The 15,592-nt window shown below is 40.9% G+C and overlaps 1 protein-coding gene across 1 annotated transcript in view; it reads right to left on the bottom strand.

The window, feature by feature from the left end:
• The window catches only part of LOC145395711 (fibrocystin-L-like), a 304,791-nt gene that overhangs the window by 222,458 nt on the left and 66,741 nt on the right, over positions 1-15,592 (bottom strand). Inside the window, exons 31-34 of the mRNA XM_080269252.1 lie at positions 13,892-14,021; positions 12,914-12,969; positions 8,849-8,967; positions 8,104-8,348 (exon numbers count right to left, since the gene is read on the bottom strand). Of these exons, the coding sequence (XP_080125378.1) occupies positions 8,104-8,348; positions 8,849-8,967; positions 12,914-12,969; positions 13,892-14,021 (550 nt within the window). The remainder of the gene's footprint in view (positions 1-8,103; positions 8,349-8,848; positions 8,968-12,913; positions 12,970-13,891; positions 14,022-15,592) is intronic.

The following is a 15,592-nucleotide window of genomic DNA, read 5'->3' on the forward strand; positions in this document are numbered from 1 at the left end:
AAAGCAATAATATAATTTTGGTGGGTGACTTTAATTGTAAAGAGGTGAACTGGGAGGAATGGTACTCGGGAGGCGGCGAGGATTCGTGGGGTACTATGTTATTAAATATAATAATGAATAATGTGATGACGCAGTGGGTCAAAGAAGAGACACGGTTTCGAGGTGAGGACACACCAGCAAGGTTAGATTTACTGTTCACCAAAGAACCCGATGTAATAGAATCATTGGAATATCTCTGTCCTTTGGGAAAAGTGATCACGTGGTCATTGAGTTCCAGATGTTAATAGGAAACGTCGAGCCAAGAGACGAGCTTCATAGACAGGGAAGATACAACTTTGGCAAAGCAAATTTTACAGGATTGAGAAACTTTTTTGAAAATGCGGATTGGAGAAAATTCAGAGAAACAAGAGAGATACAGAGGAAGTGGGATATCTTTCTAGACCTCTACAACTTGGGAGTGGAAAAATTTGTACCAAGAGTAAGAGGGAAAGAAAACAGGAAAAAGGAGTGGTTTAATAGAAGGTGTATGATAGCCAAAAAAGAGAGAGATAAGGCGTGGAACAATTGGAGAAAGAGAGGTAACGACAGAACAAAGGAAGAATATAAAAGAACAAGAAACGAATACACAAGAATACGTAGGGAAGAAGAAAGGAATTTTGAAAAAGGTATAATTGACAAATGCAAGGATGAACCCAAACTGTTTTATAGATTTGTTAATGGCAAACTGAAACAAAAGGAAGGAATCACCAAGCTGAAAGTAGATGGAGAGGTCTTTAAGGATGCGGCAATGCAAGCAGAAATAATGAACAAACGTTTCCAGTCAGTTTTCACTAAAGAAAAGGAGCTTGTGGAAGGGGAGGGAGTGATTAGAAATGTTCCGGTGATGAAAGATATAAAAGTGGAGGTGCAGGAAGTGTATAAATTACTGGAAACTCAAGATGTAAGGAAAGCCCCAGGACCTGATGGAATTTCTAATTGGGTACTGAAGGAATGCAGAGAACAACTGGCGGATAAAATTCACAGCTTAATTGTATGCTCACTGGAAGAGGGGAAAGTGCCAAAAGAATGGAAGAGGGCAAATGTGGTACCAATTTACAAGGGGGAAACAGGGAAGAACCTCTGAATTATAGACCAGTGTCTCTAACCAGCATGGTCGCAAAATTGTGTGAGAGAATCCTGAAAGACAGATGGATAAAATATCTGGAAGAGATGAATATTTTGGCTGAATGTCAGTTTGGATTCAGAAGTGGAAGGTCATGTGTTTCAAACTTGTTGAGCTTTTACTCAAGAGCGATTGATGTGGTACAGGAGAGAGATGGTTGGGTGGATTGTGTGTACCTAGACTTAGAGAAGGCCTTTGACAAGGTACCTCATAAGAGACTAATGTGGAAACTAGAATATATAGGAGGACTAAAGGGGAAACTTCTGGAATGGATGAGAGACTTTTGAGAGACAGACAAATGAGGACAGTAATAAAGGAAAAGATGTCTGGATGGAGGGAAGTAACAAGTGGAGTCCCTCAAGGCTCAGTGTTGGCGCCAGTAATGTTCCTGATTTACGTAAATGATATGGTAGATGGAGTGAACAGTTATGCGAGTCTGTTTGCTGATGATGTAAAGATCTTGAGGAAGATAGAGGTTGAGGAGGATTGTAAAATACTGCAGGAGGATTTGGATAGGATACACAATTGGAGCCGGACGTGGGAAATGAAATTTAATGTAAAGAAATGTAAAATATTGGAAATGGGTAAAAGTACCAGGAGACCATCACTGAATTATTTTTTGGGTAATGAATTAATCACAAAAAGGAGAGAAGAGAAAGATTTGGGAGTGCTGGTCCAAGATAGTTTGTCACCAGAAAAGCACATTAACAAGATAGTTGGAGAGACTTATAAGCTCTTGACTAACATAAGAGTAGCATTTCATTATATGGATGAGGAAATGATGAAAAAACTGATAGTGGCCATGATCCGCCCCAGGTTAGAATATGCAGCGGTAGTGTGGTGCCCACACAAAAAGAAAGATATAAACAAGATTGAGAGAATACAAAGAACAGCAACCAAGATGGTCCCCCGTCTGACAGACCTGTCATACAGAGAGAGGCTGGAAAAACTGGATTTGCCTTCGTTAGAGGAAAGGAGAAAGAGGGGAGACATGATTGCGGTGTTCAGGACCATGGTGGGAGTAGATAAAATTGACAAAGAAGATCTGTTTGTATGGGATAAGAGAGCAACAAGAGGACATGGAATGAAATTGAAAAAGTCAAGCTGCTTGAAGGATATCAAGAAATATAGCTTTCCTTACAGAAGTATAGACTTATGGAATAGCCTGGACAAAGAGATCGTCCAGTCTAAAAACTTAAACGAGTTTAAAGTTAAATTCGACTTACTGAGAAACAGCGACGGAAACCCACGACCATAGTACATTCCGTGTATATCACAATTAGGTATATTCTTAAATATTTGAAAAGACTTAGACAAAGAGGTGGTGCATGAGAAAAACATTCATGTGTGTAAAGGTAGACTTGATAAATGTGGATATGGAGACAGGACAACACGAGCATTGCTCAATTCCTGTATACTACAAATAGGTAAATACAAATAGGTAAATACACACACACATGCCAGAAGGATTGAGTACTTATATGAGTTTATTTGCTGATGATTAAAAAATTATGAAACATATCAAAGGAGCAAACTGTTGAAAGGAATTGCAAAACGATCTAGATAAACTCTAAAAGTGGAGTCAAATGTGAAGAATGAAATTCAGCACTAATAAATGTCATGTATTGGAAATGGGAGTCAGTGATATAAGACCAAAGTATGTGTATAAGATGGGAGATGATATAATAAGGAAGGTAAAAAGAGAAAGACCTTGGTGTGACTATACAGGATAATCTATTCCCAGAGAATCATATAAACAGGATTACTGGAGGAACTTATGGGCTACTGACCAACATAAGAGTGGCATTTAATTATATGGATGAGGAGATGCTGAGAGAGTTAATAGTGACTTTGATAAGACCGAGACTGGAATATGCAGTAGTGATGTAGTCATCGCACTCGAAAAAGCATACCAGTAAGCTAAAAAGAATACAAAGGATAGCCACAAAATTGACACCAAGCCTGAGGGAGTTGTCTTATGAGGAGAGATTAGAAAAGCTGAAACTGCCAACCCTGTGAGAGAGAACAGAGAGGAGAGATTTGACTGGAATGTTTAGAGGAGTAAGACGAATAGAATGTATGGACAGAGAGTACCTCTTTGTGAAAGATGATAGAAGAACAAGAGGACATAAATTCAAGCTGATGAAGAGTTAATGCCTCAGTAATTTAAAGGAATTCAGTTTTCCAAACAGAACTACAGACAACTGGAATAATTTAGAGGGAGAGGTTGTGCAAGCAAAGAGCATCCATGTGTTTAAATCTAGACCGGATAATAAATATTTGTAGAAAAGAAACGGGATAATACAAGCTTAGCTCAAATCCTGTATAATACATTAGGCAGATACAATTAGGGAAATTGGGTAAATACACACACAAATACACACACACACACACACACACAAAGTCCCCTCTACAGACCTTAAGGAAGCAACCTTCCATGACATTCCTAGAGCTAATACTACTTCTACAACAGTTACAATTACAACTACAGCCAGCTATATACCATACCTCACCTTCCTATTCATCCTAGCACAATATTCCCAAGCCAGTCTACAACACTTTTGTCCACTAGTCTAGTTGAATCATTAGTCCATGAAATTCTCTGCCACTGCTGTTCCATGACCCATGCTTGTATGACAGTGGGACTCAGGGTGGATGATCGTGTACCCCAGAGGCAAAGGTTCTATCAGCAAAACTTCCTTACTTTTTATTTTTAATCATTGTCATCACCATCATAACCTTTTTTCCTCACTATAAATGACCTCTGACCTATACCATCCTAATAACTATTTTTGTATATTTAGTCTCCTCTTTACTCCTTGTACTGGTCTGGTGATGTTGCAAACAAACAGTCCCACATTTGCACTGCATGTTTCGCTAGTGAACAATTAAAACAAAGTAAGGATAATGACAATTACTTCCCCCTGTTAACACTTTCACTGCTCCAGATCCACTTAAATACCTAATTTTTGCTATTTCAGATATCTTCTTTTCAACCTAAACCCTTTTACAACTCGGGGGTAAAAGCACTGTATTATACTAAACATGTAGTGAGAAGTCTTAGAAGCATGCTTACACACTTTCACATTATCACAGGCATATTTGTCTAACAATAAGCTTTAAGAATCACAGGATTACACAGTCATTTTTTTTTTCTTTTTAGAAGTTCTTGCTGTATCTCAAAAGCTGTACAGGAAGAATGTATGTCTGGAAATATGTGTTATGTATCTGATTATTAATTAATATCACATACTAGTTTTTAAATTTTTTTTATGTAGTAGGTGGGGATGTCCATCATCACCCACTTAGTATAGTGGTACTCTGTTTTTAGGGTAGCTCTACATCGAGTGGCAAGCCAAATTATTTCCTGCAAACCAGGAAAGCATTTATAATGCTAGGTGGTAACCTTATAACCAACCGACATGTGTTCCCTACATGACAGCAAGTGGGTTGGCGGAGGGTTAGTGCCCCTCCCCGGAAAACAACTAACTAAAAATACAAACAAGAAGACTTGGACCAGGAATGACCAAAAGATGACGACTAAGGACCGAAACAAGGACATGATATGAATGGCGATGTGAAATGTAAGGGGTGCAAAATAATGAGGTGAAAGAGAGAGAGATTGTTCAGGTACTTGATGGTGCAAAAGTGAATGTATGTGGATTAACAGTAACTAAATGGAGAGGTGAGAGTGTGAAAGAATGGGAGAATGGATGGGGTATATGTGCAGAAGTTGAGAATGAGAGGACAAAAGATGGAGTGTGTATTGTTGTGAGTAACAGATGGAAGGAGAATATAAGAAAGTATGGATCAGTTGGCTCAAGGACTGTGTGGGTAAGATTAAAAGTTGGACTACAAATGTGGGCGATTGTGTGCGTGTATGCGCCAACGCAAGATCATGCAAGCACAGTGAGAGAAGAGTTCTGGACAAATGTGGAATCGTGAATGGAAAAGTTTGAAAGGAATGAGAGAGTGTATCTGATTGGTGATATGAATGGTAAAGTAGGGAATGTGAGTGTATTTGATTGGTGATATGAATGGTAAAGTAGGAAATGTGAAGGTGGATGGAGTAGTTGGTGAGTGGGGTGTGCCTGCTGAGATAGATGTGAATGGCAGTGCATTAGTGGACATTTGTGCCAGGAGGGGGCTAGTGATAGCCAATACCCTCTTCAGGCATAAAATGATCCACAGGTATACATGGCGAGTCATGAGAAGGGTAGGTGGTGAACTGAATGAAAGGAAGGCAATGACTGATAATGTATGTGTGGATGAAAGGATGAGAGGATGTGTAATGGATGCAAGAGCTTATAGAGGTTGAGGGAGTGGACTTTCTGACCACTACTTGGTGGTGGTCAGAATCAAGGTCCAAGTAAAATGGAGAAATAGAAGAAGGGAAGGATGGGAGGAAGAAGCAGATGCAAGGCGAGTGGAAAGGTTACAAAGGGATGAGAAAAAGGCAGAATATAAGAGAGAAGTGAAGGAACAATTGGGTAAATACGAATTGGAGCAGATGGGGGATGTGGAAGGTGTGCGCAAGATATTCACAGAAGAAATATGTGCAGCATGTGATGTGATGTATGGGGTGAAGAGAAGACGAAAGGGGGTGCAAGGAACAGCATGGTGGAATGAAGAGGTAAGACAGGCTGTGGCACAAAAGAAGAAAGCACATAATGAATGGATGAGAAATAGGGGTGTGGAAGAAGTTGAGAGATGGAAGAGAGAGTTATATGTAGAAAGGAAGAAAGGGGTGAAAAGATTAGTAAGAGAGAGTAAGAAGAGAGTGGATGAGAAAATTGGAAGGAATTTGAGTGTAAAGTGGAGGGAATGTATGAAAATGTTCTGAAAAGAGGTAAACAGAGTTAAACACGGTGGCAATGAAGTTAGTTGGGGAGTGAAAGATAAAAATGGTAGATTACTTGTGGAGAAGGGAGAAAAGGTGAGTAGATGGAGAGAACACTTTAAGGAACTGCTGAAAATAGAAAATGAAAGTAATGTAAGTATTAGTGGCTGGGGATTGGCTGGGAGAAGGAGGGAGGGGAGAAGACAGGAAGAGATCAGTAGGATGGAAGTTGTGGAAGCAATGAAGAAAGTCAAAATGGGAAAGCCCCTGGAACTGATGGAGCATGTGGTGAAATGCTGAAGCATGGGGAAGAGATAGTACTGGTAGTAGAATGGATGTGGAAGATGTGCAGACTGGCCTGGGAGCAACAGAGAGTCCCTGAGGATTGGAAGTCAGGTATAATTATTTCCTTGTACAAAGGGAAAGAGGAAAAAGAAGTGTATGGTAATCACAGGGGAATTCATCTTCTTAGTATAATAGGAAAAGTATATATGGTAGGATACTTATTGACAGAGTTAGGGAAATAACAGAGGAATTAGTTGAAGAAGAACAGGGAAGCTTTAGAAAGGGAAGAGGTTATGTAGATCAGATATTCATTCTTAGATCTTTAGTGGAAAAGTTTCTAGAGAAGGGAAAGAAGTTGTATGTGGCCTTCATGGATTTGAAGAAAGCATATGACAAGGTGGATAGACAAGGATTGTGGAAAGTATTAAGAATATAAGGAGTCAATGAGAAGTTGTGGAAGGCCATGAAGAGTATGTATGAGGGTGCTAAGCTTGCAGTGCGTGTGGATAGTGAACTGAGTGAGTTTTTGTATTTGAAGGTTGGGTTGAAACTGGGATGTGTCATGTCTCCATGGTTGTTCAATCTGTACATAGATGGGGTAATAAAAGAGATACAAGGCAGGGCAGTGGATGTTGGGGTGGCCCTAATGAGGGAGGGCAGTGTACTGTTGCTTGCAGATGATACTGTGTTGTTAAGTGAAGACGAAGGAGAACTGCAATGCTTGGTGGATGAGTTTGGGAGAGTGTGTAAGAAACGGAATCTAAAGGTGAATGTAGGGAAGAGTAAAGTTATGGTCTTCGAGAGAAGTGATACCAGTGAATGAACAGTGAGGTTGGATGATGAGGAAATGGAAAATGTGAATACGTTTACGTATTTGGGTAGTGTGATGAGTAAGGATGGAAGTTTAGAGGGTATGCTTGAAAGGGTACAACAAGGAAGAGGGGTTGCTGGTTCCTTGAAAGCAGTGATAAGAAACAGCGAAGTGAGCATGGAAGTGAAAAAATTACTACATGATATTTCTTGTGATACCAACTTTAACGTATGGAAGTGAAGCTTGGATGTCGTTGGAGGGACACAAGTCAAGAGTGAGAGCAGTGGAAATGAGTTATTTGAGAGAAGCCTGTGGAGTCATATGGAGAGACAGGCTGACAAATGAGGATGTGAAGGAGCATTGTGGTGTAGATGTGGATGTGATAGGAAGCATTAGGAGAAACACACTGAGGTGGTTTGGCCATGTGGAGAGGATGGAGAGTGAGAGACTGATGAGGAGAGTGTATGTGAGCAAGGCAGAGGGGGAGAGAGGGAGGGGGAGGCCAAGGATGAGGTGGAAGCATGAAGAGGAGAGGTATATGAGAGACGGAGATGTGAACTAGGAGCAGGGCATTGACCAAGAGCAGCAATACATTGAAGTGGATGGTAATGCAGACACAAAATCACTTCTCCCTGGCGGGGGACAGGGCGACATGGTGGCAATTTGTTTGTGGCCAACCTGTATGGGATTAAGGTGTCTGGCAATAGATAGATAGATAGTTTTTAAATATGCAATTTTTTTTTACCTGTCACAAGGTTGTTACCTAACCTGTTACTTTATCCTACTCACACTTCACCATGTTCCCCATTATTCTACCCTCACTCACAGCATCCCTTACCAAACATCTACTTGATCCCACAACAATACCTCTCACTCACCACTCATTCCCACTTCTAAACCACACACTATATCCTTTTACTTTTCACCTAGCACATCTAATCCATACCCAAAGCCACCTCGCACATCCCATCAGCCTCTCCCCGACACCTCTCACCTACCACTCACCTGAGTCATTGCCCTCATTAGAGATCACATGAGTCTTGGCCACAAGATGAACTTGACATGCAAGCGAAGTATCTGAACACTCAGTGACCTCGCAACGATCATCCTCACCCAGCTTGACCTGCAGGAGGGAACAGTCTGACCCAAAGCCCTGGCCATGCAGAGTTATGAGGGAGCCACCCTTTGTGGAGCCTTGAAGTGGTGAGGATGAAGTCAGGCTGAAGGTGTAGGTCACAGACACTGAACCACTGTGTGATGAGGAGGAAAAAGATGATGTATGGTTAACATTCTTACATCAGCAGTTGAAAGGACTCATAAACCCCAAAAAACAGAGAAACTGCTGGCCTACTCAGACACAAGTAGCATCTTTTCATGAACTGAATTGCTTCTTGTCCTTTCCATTTTAAGCACTTCACACATGAAAGTTATTTATTTTTACTTTATCCTAACTAATTATTCATCCATCATATTTTGAATGACATATATATATATATATATATATATATATATATATATATATATATATATATATATACATACATATTTTTTTCATTCAAATTCTTTACCATCAGGTGGAAGCCTCAAACTCTGGAGAACATTGCTGATAAAGGCCAGGAAAGAATGAGAACAGTTTAATAAATCATGAAAAGATATATGGTGAAAAATTTGTCACCAACATAGCAAAGGCAATGATGCTTGTTCTCCAATATGAAAATAACAATACAGTAATTATAAAACAAATACTAACCTAGCAAATCCCTGTGAGGTGGTAAGGGTGACAAGGTAGGTGGAAGGTGGCAGGGAAGGTGAGGTGCAGGTGACTGAGGTTGTACTCCAGCTGGCCACTTCACACTCTGCCTCACCAATCTGTGATTTGGGGGTGCAGCCTTCATTTATCGCACAATATTTCTCAATTAATAGCTTGTATTCTGTTAGAAGTTTCCTCAATATGACATCACCTTATCTTTACAAATTATTTGTTGTTTATCATCTGGTTTTCTGTCACTAACTTCTTCTGTACCAAGACACCATATATACAATATTATAATAAACTTTTTGTTTTTAATCACTGAACAAACTCTTCCACTCAACAGGACAAGAACAAGCTCCAATATTCCCTTCAATACAATGATGCTACTGCCATATTATTTTTTTCAAAGCATGGGAAGAACTTCTTGCAATGAGGTTAACATAGCCTTTTATTTACTGGTACAGTAATTAGCTTTTCCTTTGTATCCTTCATTCTTTTAAATATTACAAGGGGTAATAAAGTCATTTACAATATTTATTAGTAAAGCTAATTAGTTTTTCATATATATCCCACTACCACTTACATCTTACAAGGGGTAAAACTGGACTGGCGATATGTGACTGAAATGCTTCATTGATTCTGGACATACATTATGAAGCCCATTCGCAGTTCAAACAGAAAAGAACTACCAACAGCCTTCACATATCACTAACTGGGCACTAGTACAGACTCTCTCAACTATGATATGCTAGGGGCATTACATTCAGGACTGGTGTGATGGTAATGATTCACTATATAGTCTATCTATCTACAGTATCTATTCCCAGATGTCTCAATCCTGTTTGGGGTGGCAACAAACAAATCGCCTCCACGTCGCACTGTCCCCCGCCATTTCACTGCCCTGCTCCTAACTCACACCCCCCTCTCTCATAAACCTCTCCATCCCATCCCTCCATCTCATCCTTGGCCTCCCCCTCCCTCTCCCCCCTCCACTTCACTCACCTACACTCTCTTCATCAGTCTTTCACCCTCCATGCTCTCCACATGGCCAAACCACCTCAGTGTGTTCCTCATAATGCTTCCTATCACATCCACATCCACACCACAACGCTCCTTTATATCCTCAATCATCAGCCTATCTCTCCATGCGACTCCACAGGCTCCTCTTAAATAACTCATTTCCACTGCTCCCACTCTTGACTTGTGTCCTTCCAACAACGTCAAAAATTCACTTCCATCCGTTAGAGTTGGTATCACAATACTGTCATGTAGTAACTTTTTCACTTCCATGTTCTCTTCCCTGTTTCTTATCACTACTTTCAAGGAACCAGCAACCTTTCTTCCCTGCTGTACCCTTTCAAGTACTTCACCCTCCAAACCTCCATCCTTACTCATCACACTACCCAAGTACTTAAACGTACTCACATTTTCCAATTCCTCACCATCCAACCTCGCTGTACATTCACTGACTTCACCTCTCTCAAAGACCATCACTTTACTCTTCCCTACATTCACCTTTAGATTCTGTTTCTTACACACTCTCCCAAACTCATCCACCAAGCCTTGCAGTTCTCCTTCGTCTTCACTCAACAACACAGTATCATCTGCAAACAACAGTACAGGGAGTTTCCAAACACTATCCTCTCTCACCATGGCCACTCCAACATCCACTACCCTACCTTGTACCTCTTTTATTACCCCATCCATGTACAGATTGAACAACCATGGAGACATGACACATCCCTGTTTCAACCCAACCTTCAAAGAGAAAAATTCACTTAGTTCACCATCCACACGCACTGCAGCCTTAGCACCATCATACATACTCTTCACAGCATTCAACAACTTCCCATCAACTCCATATATTCTTAATTCTTTCCACAATCCTTGTCTATCCACACTGTCACATGCTTTCTCCAAATCCATGAAAGCCGCATACAACTTCTTTCCCTTCTCTAGAAACTTTTCCACTAAAGATCTAAGAATGAATATCTGATCTACACAACCTCTTCCCTTCCTATAGCCTCCCTGTTCTTCTCCAACTAATTCCTCTGTTCTTTCTCTAACTCTGTCAATAAGTATCCTACAATACACTTTTCCTATTATACTAAGAAGACAAATGCCCCTATGATTACCACACACTTCTTTTTCCCCTTTTCCTTTGTACAAGGGCATAATTATACCTGACTTCCAATCCTCCGGGACTCTACCTTCCTCCCAGGCCAATCTGCACATCTTCCACAACCATTCTACTACTATCTCTCCCACATGCTTCAGCATTTCACCACACACTTGATCAATTCCTGGGGCTTTCCCCTATTTAACTTTCTTCATTCCTTCCACAACTTCTATCCTACTGATTTCTTCCTGTCTTCTCACCTCCCTCCTTCTCCCAGCCATTCCCCAGCCACTTATACATGCATTACTTCCATCCTCTATGTTCAACAATTCCTTAAAGTGTTCTCTCCATCTGCTCACTTTTTCTCCCTTTTCCACTAGTAATCTACCATTTTGATCTTTCACTCCCCTGCTAACCTCACTACCACCCTGTCTTACTCTTTTCACCTCTTTCCAGAACATTTTCTTACAGTCCCTCCACTTTACACTCAAAATTCTTCCAAATTCCTCATCCACTCTCTTCTTACTCTCTCTTACTAATCTTTTCACCTCTCTCTTTTTTTCTACATATAACTCTCTCTTCCGCCTCTCAACTTCTTCCATGCCCCTATTTCTCATCCATTCATTGTATGCTTTCTTCTTTTGTGCCACAGCCTGTCTCACCTCTTCATTCCACCAAGCTGTTCCTTGCATCCCCCTTTGTCTTCTCTTCCTCCCACACACATCATATGCTGCACATATTTCTTCTATAAATATCCTGCACACACCTTCCACGTCCCCCATCTGCTCCAATTCATATTTGCCCAATCGTTCTTCCACTACTTTCTTATACTCTGCCTTTTTCTCATCCTCTTGTAACCTTTCCACTCTCCTTGCAACTACTCCTTCCTCTCATCTTTCCCTTCTTCTATTTCTCCATCTTACTTGGATCCTAATTCTGGCCACCATCAAGCAGTGGTCAGAAAGTCCACTCCTCCAACCTCTATAAGCTCTTGCATCCATTACACATCTTCGCATCCTTTCATCCACACACATATAATCAATCATTGCCTTCCTTTCATTCAGTTCACCACCCACCCTTCTCATCACTTGCCATGTATACCTGTGGCTCATTTTATGCCTGAAGAGGGTATTGGCTATTACCAAATCCCTCCCAGCACAAATGTCCACTAATGCACTGCCATTCTCATCTATCTCAGCAGGCACACCCCACTCACCGACTATTCCATCCACCTTCACATTCTCTACTTTACCATTCATATCACTGATCAAAAACACTCTCTCATTCCTTCCAAACTTTTCCATGCACACGTCCACATTTGTCCAAAACTCTTCTCTCACTCTGCTAGCACGATCTTGCGTTGGCGCATACACACACACAATCGCCCACATTTGTATTCCAACTTTCAACCTTACCCACACAATCCTTAACCCAAGTGATCCATACTGTCTTATGCTCCTCTTCCATCTTTTACTCACAACTATACATACTCCCTCTTTTGCCCTCTCATTCTCACCTACTCCCGCACATATACCTCATCCATACTCCCATTCTCTCACACTTTCTCCTCTCCATTTTGTTTCAGTTACTCCACATACATCCACTTTCGCACCCTCAAGCACCTGGACAATCTCTCTCTCTTTCACCTCATCATTCGCACCTCTTACATTCCATGTTGCCATTACCAAGTCCTTTGTCTGGTCCTGGGTCGTCATCGTTTGGTCAGTCCTTGTCCGAGGCTTCTTGTTTGTCTTTTTAGTTAGTTGTTTTCCGGGGAGGGGCACTAACCCTCCGCCAACCATTTTAGTAGGCTTTTACGACAAGCAGGGATACTGGGGGAGTATTCTTGAAAAAAAAAAACCCTACCCCCAGGAGTTATTCACTATATAGAATGTCACAAAAACATCCTATTAATACAATTATGTTGAGATAAAGTACTGTACCTTGACTGAACCACTACTGCCCAAGTCTGATCCAGTGATGGTGATTTCCTGTCCTCCTGGAGAGAAAACAAGATGGGGGGGGAAGAAAAGGTATCAATACCACCATCAGCATAATCATACCAATACTTATTCCCTTCTAAAAATACAGGATGGAGTAAGACTCAAAATATAGAAAGAGGAAATAAAAATGGGAGAAATATCAACAGCATGCCCAGTGAAGTAGGCCATAGTCATTCACACACCATTCAGGCCTTTAGAAACCTGGCTCCACCTCTCAAGCAAAGGCAGCAGCACTTTTACAAATGCAATGCATAAACAAGAATTAACAGCTATATAAACCAATAAACAAAGAAGCAAAAAATGTAAGAATAATTAGTAAACCAATAAAGGAATCTGGATATACAATATATGGGCAAAGGGATAAGCCATCTGAATTACATGAGCCAATAATAAAAATATTATCATAATAACACTTATGCACTCAACACTGTAATCTTCTTCAGTCTATCCTGTCATTCATCTGTCAACCCGTCACCTAATTATACAGTACTATGACTATTACTACTACTACTACTACTACTACTAATTCATTCATCCATCATCCAATCCTACGTTGCTCCATGAGGAGCGTGGGAGCCCGGGGCTAGGCAAGTTGGTCCTGATATTGAAAATAACAGTGACCAGCCTCACTCACCCCTGAGTGGCATTACATGAGCAATAAACCCCAACCACCCCTTGGATATAAACCTTCACCAGCTTAATCCGATTGGAGCGCTGTCATTACCCACTAAACCACCAGATGCCAAAATTTGGGTATATGGTTACCACCAAGCATAGTAAATGGTTTCCTGGTTTACAGGAAACCATTTGGCTTGTCACTTAGTGCAGAGTGACAAGCCAAATGGCTTCCTGTACACCAGGAAGGAAAGAAAGACAGAAGAGGGATAGTAATAACAATAATAATAATAACTGTAATACCAAGGACAGAGAGGGTGGGAGGTGATGCAGAGGTGATGGTAGCAGAGAGGGACGCATCATAGGTGAAATTGCCACTAGAGGCCACTGTCTTCCCACCAAATTTTACCACCACATCTGCTGGTCCAGAAGGCTGAGCAGAGGAAAGAAATGGATTACACTTGAGAAGAAATAAAGAGCATAAGAATGCACACAGGAATCAATATGGTTAATGAAAATTGTATCTTATCTCCTTTGATTCAGAAGATCTCTCCTAAGCTGAGTGAAGCTGTCTGGAGATAGCAAGAGTGACAACCTCCATTTACTGTACACAGGTACAGTGCTAAACTGGCTTTCAAAGTAAGTGCAGACTATTATAATAAAGTTGATGTGTTAACCAAGTCCTTGGCCAGACCCCAACTTGCCTATGAACAACCCTCTGTGATGGCAACTAGACTACAGACATGCTTTCTAAGGATACTGCCTACTGTGCAGAGGTAAAGCTGACCTAAGACAGTGACAATTAAAAGGCTTAAAGGAATAAAAAAGTGGGAAAATCTTCACCATCATAAGACTCTAACTTGCTGGTTAAAAACACTCTCTGGCCCCAACTTGACTACATGTATGTTTTCTAATAGCCTATTGTAAAGAAGTAAAGCATACATAAAATGCTGGCATTAAAAAAACTTAATAATCTCACCATAAGAGACTCCAGTCTGCTAACTAAAAGCCCTCTTTAATCCTAACCCCTCTACAGGAGTCCTAGCTGTTAGCCTCAAACCCCTCATTCATGACAAAAGTCAAGATGGCAGTCAAGATGTTACCATACAGGTTTTTTGGAACACCTCACCAATCTCTGGCACAGTTAATGGGCCCTTCATAGATTTTGGAACAGCTCATGGGCACTGTGTAAGTGGAATCCATGCAAGTGGGGTTCTTATAAGAAGAAGGGTCACTGTATACACAATAGGTGGTTCTCCATGTATTCCACTTTTTTTTATGTACAATTCTGTATTAAAGCTGCCCTACCATTTGCCAGTTCCCCAAGTTACAGTACTAGCTACTGTATAGAGAATATGTTATATTTTGGGACATAGACTCAAAAGTTTTCAAATCTATCCTTAACAGAAAAATTTTAAGGCATCTCTTCATAACCTTTCTGACGTCAGTATGGGTTCCATCAGGGACGCTCCACTGGTGATCTTCTCACCTACCTTTCAGACTCCTGGTCATCCTCCTCTCAGGACTTTGGCGAATGATTTGTCATTGCACTTGACATCTCAAAAGCTTTCGATCGAGTCTGGCATAAATCTTTAATTTCCAAACCGCCCTCTTATGGTTTCTATCCCTCTACCTGTGCCTTCATCTATAGCTTCCTTTCTGGTCATTCTACAGCTGCTGTTGTAGACGGCCATCATTCTTCTCCTAGATCTATCAACAGTGGTGTTCCTCAGGGCTCTGTCCTATCACCAACTCACTTCCTTTTATTCATCAATGACCTAAGCTGTACATCTAACCCTATCCACTCATATGCTGATGATTCCACCCTTCACCTTTCCATTCAGTTCTCTCAACGTCCATCTCAGCAGTTACTTCAACAAACAAGGGATGAGGCTATAGCACACCTAATGTCTGACTTGGCTCGTATCTCTGACTGGGGTAAAAATAATCTTGTTGTTTTTAATGCATCAAAGACTCAGTTCTTACACCTATCAACCCGACAAA

This window comes from Coenobita brevimanus, chromosome 33 (assembly GCF_032717465.1).
Source record: "Coenobita brevimanus isolate Jiangsu-jjx chromosome 33, ASM3271746v2, whole genome shotgun sequence".
In the NCBI taxonomy this organism is placed as follows: Eukaryota; Metazoa; Arthropoda; class Malacostraca; order Decapoda; family Coenobitidae; genus Coenobita; species Coenobita brevimanus.